This window comes from Pelecanus crispus, chromosome 3 (assembly GCF_030463565.1).
Source record: "Pelecanus crispus isolate bPelCri1 chromosome 3, bPelCri1.pri, whole genome shotgun sequence".
Classification (NCBI taxonomy): domain Eukaryota; kingdom Metazoa; phylum Chordata; class Aves; order Pelecaniformes; family Pelecanidae; genus Pelecanus; species Pelecanus crispus.
In genome coordinates, this window is record NC_134645.1 from 108,830,115 (window position 1) to 108,850,600 (window position 20,486).

Here is a 20,486-nt window from a genome sequence, read left to right on the forward strand (position 1 = left end):
AGGTGGGAAGCAGTGAATGAATTCCTTATTTTGCTTTGCCTGCATGCACAGTTTTTGCTTTACCTATTAAACTGTCTTTATCTCAACCCACGAGTTTTCTTGCTGTTACTCTTCTGATTCAATCCCCCTTCCCACCAGTGGGGAGTCAGCAAACAGCTCTGTGGTCCTTAGTTACTGGCTGGGGTTAAAACGCAACAGCTGCACACCCGTGCAGAAGTGTTCTCAAGCTCCCTGGACCTGATCACTGACACTTGTGTTCCTGTATTCATAGAAATCAAGGGCTGGACATCATTGCAAAACTAGGACAACATGCTGATAAACCAGCCTCTTCCTGTCCAGTTCACTGTATGTCCTCTTTGTAGACCATCAAGGAATGTGAAAGTTGAAACCACTTGAAGAGTTTTAAAATCCTTCCAAACCTTACCTGTGGTTTCAAACAAATGAGGGCCTCACATAGCAAAGCATTTGAACACACATTTAACTGTAAATACACAGATGAACAGAGTGCTGCCAAAGTCAAAGACTAATGTAGCATGAGGGCGGAAAACTATTGGGAACTTTAAAGCTCATTTCTGGTCATATTCTTAGCTCTGAGGGCTATTCTCAAAGTATTCTGTGCCACATTGAATATCTTTTTAAAGAATAGGAACAGAATCAAAATATTTTGGGTTACTTAAGACTGTACCAGTTTGAAAAAAAAAATTTCCTTCCTTAATACAGGCTTTTATTAAACTGTGAGAGCAGTTCCTTGGTATTCACCTAGTACTTGAGGAGAATTTCATCCATTTAAAGAAAAGGGCAGCCCTGAATAGAAAACCGTGCTCAAATATTTTGCTGTCTTTGAACCAGCCAGATAATATAGTGGAAGACAAACAGTCTTGTGTTGAGTAAGAGGCTGGAATACTGTAGATTCTTTTCTCCTGGCTGTTACAGCCCTCCTGATAGGTGTTGGGCAAGTCTGTTAATATTTCTTTTACTGTATATACTATGTGAAAAGAGAATATAAAGTGCTGGAAAGACAAATTCATTAATGTGGTCCAGTTCCTAAATCAATGCCACAGAATAGTAAATAGTAAATCATAAAGACAGCATTTTTTCTTAAATAAAATTTAAAAAATATTCTCATCTACCTGTGAGACCAGTTGACTTTCATTTCTTCATTGTAGTACTTCAAGAAACACTGGAGCCTTATTCCTTCCTCAGTGCAAAGGATCTTCAGTGGAGATGCTGACTTACCTACGTAAAATAGAATATATGCAGATCAAACAGGATAGTGGAATGAACAGGAAACAGTCAAATGGACTACTTGTACTGTCAGGACAAAAAAAATTTCAAGATCTGGGCCATGACTTTCGACTACCACAAAGAGAAAATTGTTCATGCCTCTCAAAGGAGATCTGCTGATTATATCAGGTGAAAGCTCAGTATGAGTTTATGGTTTTATTGTCATATACAAGCATTATGACTAGCAAGATCCATTGTGAAATAATAAGCTAGTCATGTAATTGCTGTGAAACAGTAGTGTCTTGATTCTAACTGCACAAAAATTTTATTCTTATGCAACCCCTGTTCTTTCAGTGGAATGACTCCCGACTTCTCACTGAGAGCAGGATCAGAATCTTATTCTCTCTGTATCAAGGTTCACTTACTAATGGGAAGTAGGAAGAAAATTATCGCTACAACATTGTCACAGTATCTAAACCAAACAAGCCAGGTGGAATAATGTTTTGTTCCCTTTTAATAGTGTCAATTAGCAAGGTCAACTGCCTATTCAGAAACCTAATAACATGTCCATAATAATATAAGCATCATGACTTTCAGAGATTTCCCACTTACAATAAAAATTGTCTGCCTCAGGCTCAAATGACTTTAACACCAAAAACCTACATGAAAATCCAAGACAGCATTTACTTACCACTCACTCCGCTCAATGCCAGAATTATATCATCATACACTGAAGGAAAAAAAAAAAAAAAAAGAACGAACATGTACCATCAGAATTCAATCAGAATATAGCTTTGTTATGTTCAGTTTAATTAAAGCAGTATGGTAAATCTTCACGTCCTTAGGCAAAAAAAAACATTAAAATTGCAACAGGTATATGGGACAAATTGGAGACTGTGTACAGCATATGAATTCTGCGCTGTGTCATTCAGTATCTCCGCTGTGTGTGGAGTCAGCCGTCTGCTGTCAAATCTTTGTCTTTGTATCCCTCAGGCCAGAAACAATAAAAGGTCATAAAAACTGGATAGTTCACATTCAAAGGAGAGTGCAGGGGAAAGAGAAATTATCGCATTCTAGGCGAAAACAGTTTTCACCTGCTCCCTGTAGGACGGCATTTGACAAATGTAAACCCCTTCAGCAGCAAGTGAAAGAAACCAGGTATCATATCAAGTTTTTGAAATATCACAGAGCTGATGGGTTTGCAGAAGGGGAGAACCCTGGAGACAAAGGCAGAAGAGCAGGGAACTCTTTCATAGCAGAAGAATCCTATTCAGTGTCACTGTGTAAGATGGAAAGAGAGAGAAAGAAAGAAGCACCATAATCTGAAGAATGCATATTCAAGACTGAAGAATGCATATTCAAGACTGAAGAATTTTCATCAGTAGGGAAGACAGTGAAATGCATGAAGTTCAGAAAATACTACTTGTATGTTTGGTCTATATTGATCTGTATCTGCACATTTTTTGTCTCTGCTAAAATAAATCATGATTCAATTCCGTAACCCTCTGCAAACTCCAGTATGCTTCTACTGGCATGTTGACATCAGGACATGAATTGCATACTATATATACATTACATTACAAACGTCTGGGAAAGTAGGGTTATATTACCTATACTGTCTAAATGAGATGTTTTTTCTGAAAGAATAATGGGCAGAATTTATGCAGAGGAAAAATTCCTGAGAGACTATCAAGTGATGATACAGCCTTCTGAAGCAAACCACAGCTTAAGAACTCAGTCTGATATTCAACTTTTCCTCTTATTTCAGGTACTTCCCCAACCTGCTGAAAAAATCCCCATGTTAAGATCTTTGGTAAACTGAGTTAATTTTGAACAGGTCTTTCTCCCTCTATTACGACCCAGCAAAAATATTCATAATTTGAGTCAAATGTCTACATGCAGGTGGGATGAATCCAGGTTCAATTTGGCCTAGTTGGTGGGACCTAAGCAAAGAATCTCAGGGAAGCTCTCTCTACCAAAGCTGAGTAAAAACCCTCTATCTTGGCAACAGATCAGTCTTTGCTATAAACTCAGAAGTAAACTAACTTTTTTTTTACTGAACAAATCTAAATATTCATAGAATTACAGTAGATCACTGTGATATCTGATAACATATGAAACCTTATTTAAATGCCTATCATTGGTGTATTTTAGACTGGATTCTCTTACCATTATTTGCACCTATCTTCGTTTGAATGCCAATGCACACTGAGCTTGAACTAACCTGCCACATACAATATGCAGTCTTCCAGGGCCCCATTCATGCTAAACTTCTCAGTTTATCCTTTATGTTTGAACTCCAACATTTAGGACACCCACTGTTTGGTTTAACACTGCAGTTCTTGTGGTTTTCTGGGTTGACATTTCCAAAGCCTCCTGGACCCACAGAATTAAACACCGTAAATTCTCTAAATAGGCATTTCACTGTACATTTCCAGCACGGCACAGTCTTGCCATACCTGAAGTATAGTCTTGGGAATCTGGAAGGACCCCTGACCTCAAGATGGAGAACTACTGTACCTTTTCTTTATTCCAGTGGTCAGGATACCCCTTACTTGAAAATCCATAGACTAAGGGAATTATATCTGTGTATATATCAAAGGACAGAAAGGGAGGATGTAGTTAATGAGGGTGTATTGGATACTGTGGGACCTGAGCGTGACATAAATGGTATGGAATGTGGGCGAAGATTGTACTGGTTTTGGCTGGGATAGAGTTAATTTTCTTCATAGCAGTTTGCATGGTGCTGTGTTTTGGATTTGGGACTAAAACAGTGTTGATAATACAGGGATGTTTTCATTATTTCTGAGCAGTGCTTACACAGAGTCAAGGCCTTTTCTGCTTCTCACCCCATCCCACCAGCGAGCAGGCTGGGGGTGCACAAGGAGTTGGGAGGGGACACAGCTGGGACAGCTGACCCCAACTGACCAAAGGGATATTCCATACCATATGACATCATGCTCAGTAATAAAAGCTGGGGGAAGAAGGAGGAAGTGGGGGACATTCAGAGTTATAGCATTGGTCTCCCCAAGTAACTGTCACGTGTAATGGAGCCCTGCTTTCCTGGAGGTGGCTGAACACCTGCCTGCAGGTGGGACGCAGTGAATGAATTCTTTATTTTGCTTTGCCTGCATGCACAGTTTTTGCTTTACCTATTAAATTGTCTTTATCTCAACCCACGAGTTTTCTCGCTTTTCCCCTTCCAATTCTCTCCCTCATCTCGCTGAAGGGGTGTGAGCAAGCGGCTGTGTGGTGCTTAGTTGCCTACTGGAGTTAACCCACAAAACAGCTTTAAGATTTTACAATCAAAATAACTCTCAGTCCCCACTGACATTCCCACATCAACATATTCAGCACTTCGGTGCTTTAGGGGTTTTTTGGAGACATTAAAGCTTAACAAATTTGAGAGCGAGGGAGCTCTTTACAAAAAATATCACATAAAAGCAGGTGTCTGTCTGATTAGAATCTTATTTCATTTTTTTTCCTGTCAGAGAGCTAGAGATTAATTATTACAATGCCCAGTGTCACTCTCCTAAATTGGTGATCTGCAGTTCAGGCCTTTATACCATAAGAAGAGAATTGAAATGCAAAGGCTCCCAAAAATATTTGCTAACTTGTCATTTGCAAGGATAGATCTTTGACACCTCTTGAGAACATGTGGAGACCATTGTTTAAATATAGTAAACTGAATGTTACCTTTTCCTGATAATTCCAGAGTAGATACATCATGACCTCTATCATCTGATAGCGTTGCCTTATAAACTCCTTCATCTTTGCGAGACAGCTACAAGGAAAATACAAGATAGTTACTGACAAATTTGATAATAGTACAACATTTGCTCAACCCCTGCATGATTTTCTAAATCAAACAACATTCATTTTACTGCATTCTGGTTAAATAATCTTACCAGAGATGGCTTGTGCATGCTTTTTTATGGAGCTGTAGTTAGTTCTTAAGCCTAAAACATGTTCTGATTTCAGTTCAGTTGCCTTGAGAAACCATGTTTTTTCTCTCATTCCAAAAACACAAACAGAATTGATTCTGGTCAGTAGAAATTACGAGTAGTGTAGCAAGATGTAACAGAGGGTAACTTCAACCCACACAAGCTTTAGAAATGCAATTTTTCTTTAACCAAATTGATTACTTTTTTGAATTAATCTATGTAAAGCATAACAACAGATCTATATGCTTTAACTGTCCAAATATCAACAGCAACTGTAGTCAAATTATATCTGTGCTAAATAATGAATTCATTACCCTTGGGGAGCTTACATTCTAAAATCTAACACAGTGATACTGCATTAAAGGCAGTAGGGGTTTTTGTGTTGGGTGTTTTTATTTTAATTTATTTTAAAACCTGAAGGAAAAAATCTAAATAATTATATATAGATTGGAGGTTATTTAATTGAGTCTTAGACTTATGCAAGTCCACAAACAAGTAAATCATAGCAGAAGCATCATATAATTGAATGACAAGTAACAAGAGCAATTCAAGACAAGCAGAAACCACGCTCCCCCAAAAAAGTCTACTCAAGAAAAATGAAGCCACTGGAAAGTCAGTATCCTCTTGCAAGTGCAGTGAAGGAAGGAAATTAGAAGAATATGAAACCAATAAATAAAATAAATAAATCAATTAAATGGAATGCACATCATGCTGAAACCAGAAAAATCTCGACCCGGGAGGTTTTGGCACTCGACAAAGGCAGCAACTGTGCAAGCTAAGGCTTCAGACGCAAGCTAGGTTATCCTGTTTGCATAAAGATAAATCTTAAGAAGCCATACCTCAAACCCTTTCATTTGAGGCAATAAAACTGAAACTGTCAGAAATGAGGTGCTTGAACAAATTGAAAAATTAAGGAGCAATAAGAAAGAACGAAATAGGGTTCACCTAAGGACACTGAAGCAACTTAAGCATGAACTGTCTGAGCTGATAACAAAAATAGATACTCTTTCACTAGGATTAGTTACTCTCCAGCTAATTGAAGGGTAGCAAACATGCTTTTTCTTAAAATGGTTCATAGAAATCATGGTTTAGTGCTCTGCCTGGCAAATCTATACCATGTCAAGCAAAAGCTGTCATTTCTAATCAGTAGGTGATACTATACCCTGGGAATACTGAGGTGACATTGTCCCTTCTGCAGATCAGGCACTTCTTCGACGTCAATCCCAGAACCATCCTTATACCACTTGAAAGCAGTCTCCTTCTTTGTGTTCGCAACCTGTACAACAGAAAAAGCACATAAGCCTGGCTATGTCCTGAAGAAAGGTATTGCACTGTAGGGAGTCACACAGGTACTTTCAACATAAGAAGCCAATTTTTTTATAACACATGGCAAATAAAGCTAAATAAAAAAACAATTTCCACCAAGTCCTACTAAGAAAATCTTAGTCCTACAGTATTTATTTGCAGCAGAGAGCTGGTCAGAAATATACAGCTTACAGTTTCAGAGCCCTGTCAAATCCTTAAAAGCAATCCTGTCAATCCCTTCCCTTAAAGGGTTTTGCACCCTTGCTATGTGGTTGTAGTTTGTCTAGAGATATCTGTGAGAAGTATCTTTGAAATTAGAGCTGCTGAACCCTCCTTTATCTTTGTGCGTTTGTCGTGTCTCCAGAGAGCTGTAACACAGAACTTAGGCCCTATCTTGGAGAGTCTTCAGTCAATTTGCAGATTCGTCCCAGCTACCTAAGCAATGTCTTTCAGGGCCAAACTGCTGAGAGCAACTGAAATTACTATTCTGAAAGCATTTGAGACTTCAAAATTGCAAGCTGCACTTTCTACTACATTGTGTCCTATGGGAAGCACAAAGACTTGCAGAATCCTACAAATTGCAGTCTCTCCCAACACAAGGGGGCTTAACAACAAAGTGCAAATGCAGAGAAGCTGCTTGAAAGACAGAATTTTGCTGTAGTAGCAGCAGTTCATCTACGCAATGCATAAATAGACTACAGCTATACCTCAAGTACTGCTATAATTTTGAAATATAAATTGTGTATTGGTGACGCTTAAAATATCACTGGATGAACAACCTCAAACTGTGAATTCAAAGAAGCTTAAAGCCCAGCTCTTTTTAGAAACCCTGGCAATATATTTTATTTTTCTCTCTTTCAGAAACACTGTGGTTTATTTTACATCACTGGCCCCATACTCTTCTAAAAATCACAAAAATGCAATGCTATTTCCTTGTGTAGCCTGAATTCCCAGTGAGCGTGGCTTTGGTAGAAGAACAGAGTTGGCAGGACATTTCTTAGTCCCCAGGCAGTTGCTTTAAAAAGCCTCCTTAAAAAAGAACTGAACAAATGGATAGAGGGCAGCCCAGAAGTTAATACAGATCTGCAATAGTTTTCAAGTGGCTTGCTTGGAGGAAAAAACATGCGCCAATTTCTGACCCTTTCACATTAGACAAGTCATTCCATAGATGAACAGCTCTATGAAAGCTCTTTATCTAGGTGACTACACAAATAGGAGGGCTTCCTATACTGATTCCTGGACATCTCTATAAAACCTGCTGAAATTAATCACATATATTGCTGCCTAATAGCCAGTGTGGTTGCTATGGATCTCTGACAGAGTATTTGAGATCACAAACTGGCCCAAAGCAATGCCTTGCTTCAGAAAAGTGAGCAGCACTTTTCATTTACCAGTAACTACAAAGTGGCTATTCCTGTAGCTGTATGACATGAGTGGCAATTTTATTTGAACAAAGCCTGAAGGAACAAGCCTTTAATGCTTTTCAACAATTTTTCATCAAAGACTGTTAGCACTCAATCTGACAATAAATAGACTGAGTTTCAGACACCTGCAATTTGCAGTGCCAAAGTCATTTCGTGTTGACATTTACTATGAAAAGTTACCTTTTTCACTGTTTAGCCACACACCAAAAATCTTGCTTTTAACAGACACAATACAAATAAGGGTCAAAGTTATGCAAGAGCAGGTAGCTTCTGAACATTCTGAAATCCAGAAGTACTTGAAGAAAAATGATAGTAGATGCTGGCATATGAAGAAAAATAAACACACAATAAAAAGCAAACACCATCAAATTATCATTCAGATGGACAAACATGTCCCACTGGTGTGCAGGGGCTACAATACCGAGAACAAGGTCATCAATCCCAGCTATTTCAGAATTAAATATTAAATCAATCAAAAGTCAGTCAGGTCCAATCACATTGAACATAAGTGGTACGTGAGGTAGCGTGTATTACTTTTGATATACTCTTCTATAACACAATCCATATTTGTTCCTTATTACTGTTATGGGCCTGGATCGTACAGTCAGTCCTCTGCCCTACACAAGCTTCCAGTTGGCCTGGTTTCGTAACTCCCCTATTTCATGCCATGGCCTTTGAGAAAGTCAAGGCAAAAAGCCCTCTCTTACAGGTACTTCCTTCACATTATCCCATGCTCTTTCAAGAGGTAAAACCACCCATGACAGCTATTTTTGCACAGGAGCACTAAAAAGAGCTTAGAAGAGACGCAGGCCAAGTGCTCTGATATGGCCTGGGGAGGCAGATTGTTCCTTGGATGTTTTTATTACCACAGCAATAGCAGCCACACTTCTAACTTGAATGTCAGGTACCTGAAGTTCATAGGACAAATCCAGGCTTTCTTATCCAAACTCTTCCTATGTATAAGTATCAGTTAAAGAGGCATAAACAACAGTACCATGTGAACCTAATGACCAGGAACATACTAACAGTAACAGACATTATAAGGTCAATGGCATAGTTAAAATGATGAGTGTGCAAACAGCTCACATCCTAGATTTCATTTACAGAAAGTGTTCTGACCTTATGAACAAAAAGTACACTGGTGAAAAGCATATAATCAGTCACTCAGCCTTTCACAGTTTCAGTGGTATAAACAGGCTTGGCAGTCAATGAAAAGAAGGATAATTTCAGATTAATTTGTAGAGAATTAACACTAGTATAACTGGTTCAGCAACGGTTAATTTCCTGTGTGAATGAAAGGATAAGCAGGGTTCATGCCTGAGGCAAATGCATGTCGAGATTATAAAGTACTCCAGCTATGCAGCTCAGTACCAGCAGAGGTACCATGTTAGCTATGAGTGTTGAGCCCTAAAATGGGGGCACACAGAATGGCAGCTTCACCACCCAGGTCACTTCTGCTGGGAATAAGTTGAGGTGAAAGGTCTTCTAATTAGTGAGCAGAAAAAATGAAGGAAAAAAATCCCATAAATGTGCATGTAAATTGCTCATAATGAATGATTCAAGTTAGTCTAATTAAAAGCTGAAAACTTATTCAAAAGAAGTGGAGAAAATTAATACAAAAGAGTCCATATTACAGGAAAAGGCAATGAAGAAGAGTTTGATGCCTGTTCAAGTTAATTAACTTGGTTATTCAGACCTCTAATTAGTCACTCTAGAAAAGCAACAAAACCAAAAATATATCAGTTCAGAATGGCATATAAAGATGTTAATAGCATAATTTTAGTTAATAGTTAATAAAGTTACTCTGAATTCCATCCACATTAACATTAGTTAAGATTCAAAAGTCATGAGCCAAATGTAATAAAAATCATGTTTTATAACTTTAATTCTAGAAGTCTTTGTTGCATGTTTGGTTACAGTTGATTAAATAACAGATGATTTGGTAAAGGAACCTCCAAATCAAAAAATTATGAGGAAAGAGTTTGAACTCTGGCTTTTCCTGGCTATCTTTTGTGGAAGGAAGACGGACTGTTAAGGGATTAATATTTTGTTTAAATTATTTTTATGGCTCACAATTATTATAAAGAATTAAATCACCTAACACATTTAGAAATGTCCTTTTTTTTTTAATGAAGACTACTGCTGAAGAGTAGTAAGTCAGAAATTCTTATTTTAAATCTTTCTAAATAAAAAAGTTTTCATATGAAACTTTTAATTTTAAAAATATCAAAATCTTTCCTCACATTTTCCTCCCCCAACTTTTAATCAACACATTCTTACAAATTATTTCAAATATATTTTCTCACCTTACAAGCAAGTAAAACTTCACATTCCTCTGTAACTTCCCAATACAAAAACTCTGAGAAGTGAGGACCTAAGAAACAGAAGTGTCTTAAAGCATATGTTGTAGAATTAAGAGTATCAGAGAGATCCAGTGAAAGAAAGAAAAAGGATGAAAATTATATTATAATATCCTTACACCAGAACAATGAGAGGGAACTCCTGAACTACCCATGCACTAGAAGGAAAATCCTGCAATAAGCTTTTGTAATATTGACCCAGGTATCAGTACAGCTTAGAAATCTGAGGCTCATCTCTGTTTGTATGATGTCATGTAATATTCCAAAATGTAAAACAGTGAGACAAATTAGTTTACTAAACATGTTTCTGCTCAACTGCCAACTAAGCATAGGAAAGAATCAGAGTAGCTACAAACAAGTGTACAAACACTGTATTTAATGCAAAGGGAACTGGAGAATAAACAAATACCCAAACACCCAATTACATGTTCAAAGCAAAAATCCCATGCCAGACATTATTTGACCAAAATATATAAAGTTAAAAAATCTATTAAACATTACAAGCAGAACAGGAAATACTCCTTTTCCCCACTGAGGTTCCAATCCTGCAAATATATATATCCTTAAGTAAATTTACTGATGTACATAGCCTTTCTAAAGTTACTGTGGTTACTCATGTCAGTAAATCTACATGTTTTAGTGTCTGCAGGATCAGGGCCCATAATTGCAATATCCAGACCTGGGAGGTAGCAAAGTCTCAGATTTTCATTTAAATCATTGAGAACTGAAAGATCTTGTTTGTTTATGCTGTAAGTGGTATAATTTCTTTCCTAAATTTATTAAAAACCTTCCCCAAAAAACCAGAAAATAACAGAATTACATTGCTTATGTAGAGAATCTTACCTAAGCTATTTAGAAGAAATGTTTTTAATTATTATTGCTACTTTCATTCTAAAAGCTATGTGCTTGCCAAGCGAAAATTACAAACTAGAGCTCAAACTCAATTTTTTAAGGATTTCACAGCGATAGAATTCTGAATTAGGTGTCCAATAGTAATTCTTACTTTCAGCTGCAAACAATGTCGATAACAAGTATATAACAAACTCTGTAACTCTATAGTAACTATGCAACTAACATACATTTAGTTCCTGGAATTTTGCCTAGACAGAAACCACAGGATCAGTTTTTTAATCTTCCTTGTCTGACACTATGCTGCCTACTCTTCTGTCAATTATATTGAAGGGACAATTTGTATGCCTAAAACTAAACACGTTGAAATGTTTTGTTGGATCAGAGCCTACAGTAGGCACACTTCTCATGAATATTTAGCAAAGGTAACCTCTTGTAAGGACTCCCACTTTATTTCTCTACTTAGTAAAAGTTCTGTCACAACTAGCATGTATCATATTACAATGTTGGAAAATAAGATTCACCAAGGGTTCAGTGTCTCCTCAGACTGTGCAATATACTCATCTTCTGATGAAATCAATGGAAGTTGGAAGCACCTGGGATTCACCAGGGATGCATCATTAGCTGCATACTGGGCCTAAAGTCATCAGTCTACTCTGTCTTACCTTGCTTCCTGAGAAATTCCTTTCGCTGGAGCTCAGACTCAGCCAATATTGCCTTGAATGCTAAATTTCAGAAGAGGTGAATGAAAAATGAGTTAGTCACAAAGCCACTCAAAGAATAATTGAAGTTCATTTCTTCATCAGAGTGGAAGTCTCAATGTTTCACTGAACATACCATCTCCAATGAGAACTAATGAAGACTGGTTCTTGGCCTTTCCATCTTGAATCTGTACTGTGTAGGTACCTTCATTGTCAATTGTAAATCGGTCCATCACCATTTCTATAATGCCATTTGAACGGTCACAATGTATTTTATGCCTCTGAAATAGACAAGTAATAACTTTAGTATAGTCTAAATTACTTATGATTCCCTATCTAATTGATCATGTTTTATATCCCTGCCTCCACACTCAATCTTTTTCATGTCCTTTTAATTGTAAGCTATGGAAATAGGCCTGTGCTTTTATTTACTGTTGTACAACAAGATCCCAGTGGTGACAGAAACCTCTGCGTGCAGCTGTATTTGGAATCCTCGAGTCATCATAATACAACTGGTTTGGATTTAAAAACAATAGTTTATGGCACTATGATGCATGTTTGAAGAAGAGCCTACACAGCCAGCCTTTAGCTGCATTACAACTTCCAGTTCAACAAAGGGTTTTGCTGGGCTGAAGCACTATACCTGGCAGAGTCCAGAAATAGCTGGAAGTAATATGTTTGTAGACACAAATGTGGATCTCCAAATAAATCCATCACAACAAATCCAAAAAGTTATCACTACTAAATATGTCCGAGACATATGTGGCAGCTCAATACTGGATCTTATTTTCTCACTAAAAAAGTTTATGTAGGAAGGGTATAATGATTTGCTCATCTAATGCTAGGTATTCTTTTCAAGGAACCTTTAAGTACTGATCCAAAATTAGTAGGAATGACCCACAGGTATATCTGCTTCAGCTTTGAGGGACACCTTCTGGTCAGCCTCAAGAACAGATTCACTGTTGTATGGACAACAAGCCTGGAAGCATAGTGTAGACATAGTCAAGATGTTTAGCATTCATTCCTGGTACTTTCAAACATACAAATAGTACTAGTTTAAATCTTAATGGGGTAACTAAAGAATGAAGAAAGAGAAAAGATAATGGAATTAACAAAGCAGTAGTCAACAGATTGATTAGGATAACAATTTATTAAATAAATGACTTAGAGGGAAGACACTGAGTTATAACATTTATATAAAATAACAGGGGAAAATGCTCACATAATTTGGATATGCACTTTCCTACATATAGTTCAAAGAAAGATACAATGTCAAAGAACAAGACAAGATTTAATTAATCATGAAATCAAGTAGAAAAATTACGTATGTAAGAGTTCATTTGTAAGAGTTGAGGAGATAGGTCAGATAGGTTAAAAAGAGAAGTTATAAACTGCACCAAACTATCTAAAAGTGCAAATTCAAATTCTCGTTTACAGTCTCTTGCCCACAGAGGTCAAGGACACCACTTGCATTCATTCCGTGAGTTCTCAGGGAGAATGGTAAATTGAGATTTGCCAGAAGCAGAAAAAGAGCAAGATATGTGTTTTAATCTGATCCTTTATCACACTTCTAGAATTTTGTTTTTATTTCTTGCTTTTGGGTAAAGGAAAAAAATATTAAAAGATTAAAATGACAACTGATTAAAAGGGTCCCAGTTCATTCCATTCTCAGATTATTTTGAAATCTTACCAAAACCATTCCCTGTTAGGACCTGGAAGGAAAAATTTATCACTTCAGCCAATGTCAAGAATCAGACTACAATTCACCAGCATAACGGTCTATTGAACGTGTTCAGTGACTGTAGCCCAGTCTCCAGGCAGGTTTTAGAGTGTAATTAGGCTTCTAACTATTGCCATTATGCAGCAAGATGAAGTTCAATGATTTTATGGGGACCATAAATACTAGGCTTTTATGTGACTTTCCACAAAAATATCATCACTCTCCAAACGTAAATGTCACCTGTGGGTTACTAATTAAAGAGGTGAAATAATGCAGCTCCACTTCAAGACTCTCTGATGTCAACACTTCCAAAACATATGTGAACTAAAAATAGCTCATTCTGTTCCGCTAACATTGCCAAGACAGAATATTGTCATTTCAATACATCCTAGTCACTAATATTCAGGTTTTCAGTGCTACAGTTTATTACTTCTTAAAGTAAGAAAAACAGAGACATATTTTACTCAGAAACACTTCTTCTTCCACTTGTCAATATGTAATTAAAGTAAATGCTTTTTGCTTTTCTATGGTATAAAAATGCTGATAAGCTTCTCTGGCCAAAACCAGGCTTTGCATCCACAGGAATAAACTGAACCTTTCAAACAGCTGCACTGGAGGTGGATTCCTCACAGGAAAAGATATTTCCAGTGCTGTACTTCATGCCCAGTAAATGAACCATACTCCAGCCCTGCAAAGGTATGACCTCCCTTCCACTTTTCTGTGTCCCTTTCTATGGAAGGTCTTCATAGAGCTATAAAAATGCAGGAAGCTGGTGGCCTGCCCTTTCATCACCATGTAGCCATTCAATGCCCATTTAGTGTCTTGACCAAAATTTAAAAGAAAAAAAAAAATTAGCAAGTGACACCATCTAAAAGTTTTATATCTATGACCATTGTTGCATTGCCAGGTGCCTCCCACATTATATGTAAAACTAGTAGCAGTAGCCTCAGAGGGTCTCTGGGAACAGCATGTCTTGCTGGTTTGCAGTCCAAAACTGTACTTGAAGCAGCTTTTTTGTCTTGAGCTATTTTCCTTAAATAGTTGTGCACTACTTTTAATCAGATGTGTTTAATACTGGTCTCTGTGTAATTCCTTCTCTTTGGTTGTTGGTCATCTAGCTACCCAAACTGAATATGGACTTCTGAGGGTTAGACTTTGCTCTCTGTTTTTGGTATGAATAGACTCACCCTGCAACAGGAATTCCATACTGCAAAAAAGATTCAAGTAAAAGATTGGTATTCCTTTCAGGTATTATCAGACCTTAATAACATGGTTTTAAGCAACTATAAAAGTAGAATACCTATTAATGCATAAAGGTTTATTAAACAAAATCACATATATATAGTACTCAATATGTACTTACATCACTGTTTTCAACTTCTTTATCATTAATAACGAATCTGAAGGTAGAATTTGGCGATAAGCTTTCAGCCTGAATCCAGAAACGAACTTCTCCTTTCTCAAGAACCTCATAAGCTAATTCTGATTTCAGAGGTATTGCTGCAGAAAGAAAAGCAATCAAAAGTCAATAATGCATGAATCCTTGTGAGAAAAAGGACTATTGTAGTAAAATATTAGTATCACCCTATTATTTACAGAATGCTGGATATAGAATAAATTTTATACAGGGAAAAGGCATCTAATGCAGTCTTTGGCTGATGTTTAAATTAATTTCTCAAAAGGAGAAAAGAATTTACAGCTTATAGTTTGCACATTGTTTAAGGAATTGGCTAGTAGGTACTTATAGTCTATTGTCAAAGTTAAACTTCAAAAGACTTTTAGACAATGATGATTTTATTCAATAAGAACTAATATTCTTCTAAATGAATGGAAAGATAATGAAGCAAGCTGTTCCGTGAAAAATGAAACTGCCGTTGTCTCAGGAAGAACCTTTTTGGAGCTCCAGTCATTAGTATGTAATTATATTTCTTCTAGAAGTATCAAATAGATTCAGATCTTCAACTTACTTGGATTCTTTATTTCATTGCTTAATGCCATCAAACGTTCCAACTCTGAAATTAAGAAAAATACTTATGTTTTAATTTATTCTGAAAAATACTGTCAGAAAACAAGTGTCAAAGAAGGTATTTGTCAGCATGAGCAGATAGTGTTCTTAAGCCTTATATGTGAAATACCCAAATCCCTTCAGAAAATCATGACTAAAAAATAAGATTTAAGAAACTTAAAATTCTTATACATGGATTTAGCGAGTGTTCCTATTTCATGCATTTTCATGCACACTCTTACGCAAAAGAATCTAAACAAGGGATGAAACCTATTTGAAACACTCTATGGGATTTAAATGAAAGACGGGAGACAATGGCTTCTAAGCAGTGTATGAGGTTCCTTCATCTGCTGACTTCTTTTCTGACACTGTACCTGAAAAGCTGGTTTTACTGTGGCAGGAAACAAGATTGAGTGCAGGTTAGTCTGAAAAAGGTACAGAAAGTTCTATTTAATGCACTAAATCCTCACGAAGGTTGCGCAAGAGTCTAGAAATCACTTTGTTAGATTTTCATACTAACTCTATTTATCATATTAGTTACTAATAAAGATTTGGAAGATGAACATTACTGCCAATTCCAAATTTACTGGTAATATAAAGACCAGAGGAAATTAGCAAGGATTTATGACATGGTTTAGGATGTAGCAAAATTACAGGAGAATTTATAGTATTTTAGGAGGTAAGTGGGCAGTGAAATAATGGTTTTCAGTGCTAAGCTACAAAGTCGGGCACTTGTGCAGGGATCCAGTACAAATAAAAGTGTAATTTCGAGTGACAGATATGACCAGGGAATACATGGGCTAAATGTGGGATGGAGAAAAACTTTCAGTGCTCTTCTACAAAAAAGCCTTTGAAGGTAGGACTGATGGTGACAAGACCTACAGACAGGTTTCAACGATGCTTCAAAACTAAGCCAAAGAGAAGTTCTCATGATCAAATGCATATCTGTCTTTTTCTATAGTAAGTATTCACTGGAAAATTAAAAATATTACACACTTAGCTTTCCTAGAAGAAGCAGGTATTGGTAATGACTAAGAGTCACAAAAATGGTCCATGTTCTCCAGAACCATGTATTTTGTTGCTACGCATGGATTTCTTCTCAACGCCTACTTTGAATGGGAGGTTTGACATGGTTCATAATGTGATAAAAGTCCTGCCTACTGTCAGACTCACACTCAGTCTCATCTCCTCTCCTGAAATGACTTAGAAAGAAGGTAAGCAGAGGGATTTTCATGCTTAAGGAACTAGGCATAGCAATTACAGCCTATGGACTGGGAAAGCACCAAAGTAATTTTTGTGCTATTTAAAAATAACAAAGTCCCACCCCGCTCCTTTGCCTTTCACCTCAGCACCTCTCAAGGGTAAACCAAAGTCAGACTGCAGCAAATTCGTTGCAACTCCAATGAAACAAAATGGTTACAATGAAATAAAAGAAAACTAATCTAAATTTAAGCCAAAGGACAATTTAACCCAATGTTTTCAGATTGTATTAAAACAACATCTTTTTTTCTCCACTCTTCTCACTAATTCTCTGCATCTCAGTTATATGAAACTATATCTAGAGCCTCAAGGCCTGTCTCTATATTAGGCTCCTTGATAAGCAGAGATCAGATCGTAGCTTTACAGCTAACACAGAATCAATTATTATAAGATGTGAAAGGCTATAAAGTCAAAGCACAGCAAGTGTGACATACTAAAGAGAAAGAGATTCACAAAACAGTGGGAAAAGCAACACTTTCAGACATTTAACTGAAAGTGTAACAGATATTTGCAAACAGAATCATAGTCCCAGCATAAAGAAAACAATTCTAATTGGGCACATTCTTTAACTTTTTTTTAAAGAAAATATTGCCTTAAGTTATCCCAACTTTCATTATTGTGATAATCAGCAAAATAAGTAATCACACAAAGCCTGTTGTGTGGTCCTTTTTGTTTTTCCTTAATCCATAGGAAAGAATGTAAGAGTTGTGGGGTTCTTTTTTTTCTTGGAAAATTTTTAGTGCAGTTGCGGTGATAAAATGAAGAAAGACTTGAGATGGCAAGGAACTTACCTTCATCATCCATAACGAAGCTGGATGAAACCCCATCTGTGTCACTAACTGAGACAGAATAAGTTCCCAAGTCTGATTTATCAGGATTTTTGAAGTACAGCTTAGAACTAAAATCATGAATAAAGAAGGATATAATTAGTGGGTTTGTCATGTTACTGAGAATTTTAACAGGACAAACTTCTAATAATTTGATAGACTGGCATGACTTACTGACTTCCTTCTGTTTCAGTCTTAAACTTATCAGAATCATCAATCTCCTCATATGATTTACCCCATGCAAAATGAGATGCATCTGTAGCCTCTTTGCACTCAAAAGCCAGGTAAATATTACCCTCGTCATCCACACCCGAAAAGATTTCTTTTGTTCCTGCAAAATAGGAATAAACTCAAATGTCAAGGCTGCATTTTTCTTTCAAGCTGCAATTCAGAAATTACTAAACCCATGCAAGTTTTGTCCATCTTCACTAACAGATACTGATCTTACTTGCAGATGTTTAAGCATGTCTATGTCACATGCTAACTCAGCACCACATACTAGCAAGATTCTTACTCTACACAAAAAAAGGAATACTAAAAATAATAGAAGTTTATTGAGAAACAAATCTATAAAATGAAACTGCATATGAGAAGATAGAAACCATTTAAGTAAATTTTTATTATCAGTCTTGAAGCTTTAATAAATGTGTTGTCATACTTCTTTTCACTCACAGCAAGTAGCATCTTTGTTTATGAGAATAAAAAATAAAATAACTGATGATCAAATATTTCCTGCAGTAAGTAAATCAAAAATTCTTGACAGTACCTCTGTATCCACATGATTTTTTCTTTAAGTTTTAAGCCTAAGAGCTCTTTAACTCTTGTAATACTTATCTGTGCTACAATATCAAATCAGATTAATTAAATTCACTTCTAAGTATTTCAGTATTTTAGAAGCAGAGGAGATAAAACAGTTTATTACCTGGCCGTGCCTTGACAAGCACTGGTTCAGATATCTCAGATGACTTGCCTACCCCAGCATCATTCACTGCACGAACTTTGAAAACATAGGTATGACCCTCATGTAAATCAGTGACCTTGAATAAGATGAAGAGCAAAACCAATTTAAAAACAGCCTAAACTCTTTTGTTTACTTATATGAAGATGTTAGCAGAAGCCCAAGTTCAAATACACATCTTTGTCGTACTTAATCAGATGTCTTTAGAACTCAGTTTTGAACACTAACTAATGAAAATATTACCTTAAAATAGCGCTTTGAAGTAGGTTTCTCATTAGCAGTGATCCAATCTTCTGTATCTACTTCCTTATAGTCCACTAAATACCCAGTAATAGGGCTTTTGCCTTCATACACAGGAGCTTTCCACAGAAGAACCAGTGATGTATTTCTAACTTCACAAGTCGTGAGATCGTAGGCAGGACCTAAAATATTTCAAATGTTGGAAGTTCACTTCAATATAATAAGGTTTGGCCCTGTAGAGGCCAAAACGCACCACTTCAATTTTCTTTTGACGGTGTTAGTTTTCAAAAATCTCATCCTTTACAATAAACCTCGTATATGTGGTATTTAGGTCATTTTCCCCTCATGGCTGTCTACAGCAATACCTGCTTTATGCTGTGAGTGACATTAGTATTCTGAAGCATACATTCTTAGCTAGATCTCAGTAACTCCATTTTAAGGGAAAGTTATTCATGTGGAAAATCCATGCAGTTTAAAATTTTCCAACAAGTTACAGAGCTTTCTTGTCTATTATTTAATTCACCAGCCCCACATCAAAGTTGTTTCACTGAGCCTGACTCAGGTTCATAATTTAGTGTCAGTATTTTTATTTTTTGTTGGTATACATGAACCATGATCCTTCAGACTGATCTAAAACCCACTGGCACCAGTGGACTTTGGATCAGGCTTCTCATTCCCTGACAGAAGAGTTTTTCATTGTGAGGTGGATAACAATAGCCAAGAAGAACTTCTCAAGAGGGTATCTGTTAGAACTATTTATGCCAAAAACATCCTGATGCTCTATGAATAAGTGAGAGTTCATACCTTTGCAGCTATCAGGTTATGTTCTCCCTGCTATTCTTTCCTTCTCCTTCACTTAACTGTTCTAGTGCCATTCAGTTTAACTTGTAGCACTTATTTTTTACTATACCCTTGATATTTATTTATACCAGTAGACTATAAAAACATTATCATATCAGTTGCCTACCATGGTGAAAACACCCATGACAGAATACTAATATTCCACCAAATAATGTAGCTGGAAGCTTGCTTCTTGTGCTTTAAATTTAGAGTAAGGAAATCTGAAAGTATTTGAGACTTAGGGATTTTCTCAGTGTTTTCAGTTTGGCCTAATTCAAGAAATTCCTTTTCCCTACAACGTCTCACCATTTAAAATAAAGAAGAGTAGAAAAACCTTACAAATAAACCTGATTGCATTCCAGCCTACATGATGTTAACCAGTGATGAAGGGACATGAAATTTGTAAAGGATGATATTCAGCAAATATACGGCAAAAAACAGTAGAAAAATGTTTCTCCATAGTGGATAAGCACATTTCAGAAAAGAAACATGTAAGTACCTGTTGCAGACCTTATGAGGATAAATACTAGATTTCTGATGGAAAGACTATTTTTCAAGGAGCCTAAAGCCTTCTCTCAGGGCTCTTTAAAAATCCCAACCTAAATATCTAGATATCCACAGATAATTAAAATTCCATTGACAGATGCACCTGCTAGAAATCTAGACAGCAGAAGAAAATGTGTAATGAAGTATGTTCTATTCTGAGGATTCTGAGACCACAGATATTTCATTTTTTTAAGTCATGTAAAATAATTCATTAGCTATCATTGCTAACTCACAGAGGCTCACAGAGATACCTAAGACTAGAGTTCTGCAGAAGGATGAAATA

The 20,486-nt window shown here is 36.5% G+C and overlaps 1 protein-coding gene across 1 annotated transcript in view; it reads right to left on the reverse strand.

Annotated features, from left to right (window-relative positions):
• Nucleotides 1–20,486, reverse strand: part of MYOM2 (myomesin 2) — a 74,840-nt gene that overhangs the window by 7,180 nt on the left and 47,174 nt on the right. Inside the window, exons 20-32 of the mRNA XM_075707735.1 lie at nt 18,821–18,999; nt 18,542–18,656; nt 17,794–17,950; nt 17,584–17,690; nt 15,495–15,539; nt 14,891–15,027; nt 11,944–12,088; nt 11,772–11,831; nt 10,204–10,271; nt 6,331–6,444; nt 4,921–5,008; nt 1,916–1,954; nt 1,131–1,236 (exon numbers count right to left, since the gene is read on the reverse strand). Of these exons, the coding sequence (XP_075563850.1) occupies nt 1,131–1,236; nt 1,916–1,954; nt 4,921–5,008; nt 6,331–6,444; nt 10,204–10,271; nt 11,772–11,831; nt 11,944–12,088; nt 14,891–15,027; nt 15,495–15,539; nt 17,584–17,690; nt 17,794–17,950; nt 18,542–18,656; nt 18,821–18,999 (1,360 nt within the window). The remainder of the gene's footprint in view (nt 1–1,130; nt 1,237–1,915; nt 1,955–4,920; nt 5,009–6,330; nt 6,445–10,203; nt 10,272–11,771; nt 11,832–11,943; nt 12,089–14,890; nt 15,028–15,494; nt 15,540–17,583; nt 17,691–17,793; nt 17,951–18,541; nt 18,657–18,820; nt 19,000–20,486) is intronic.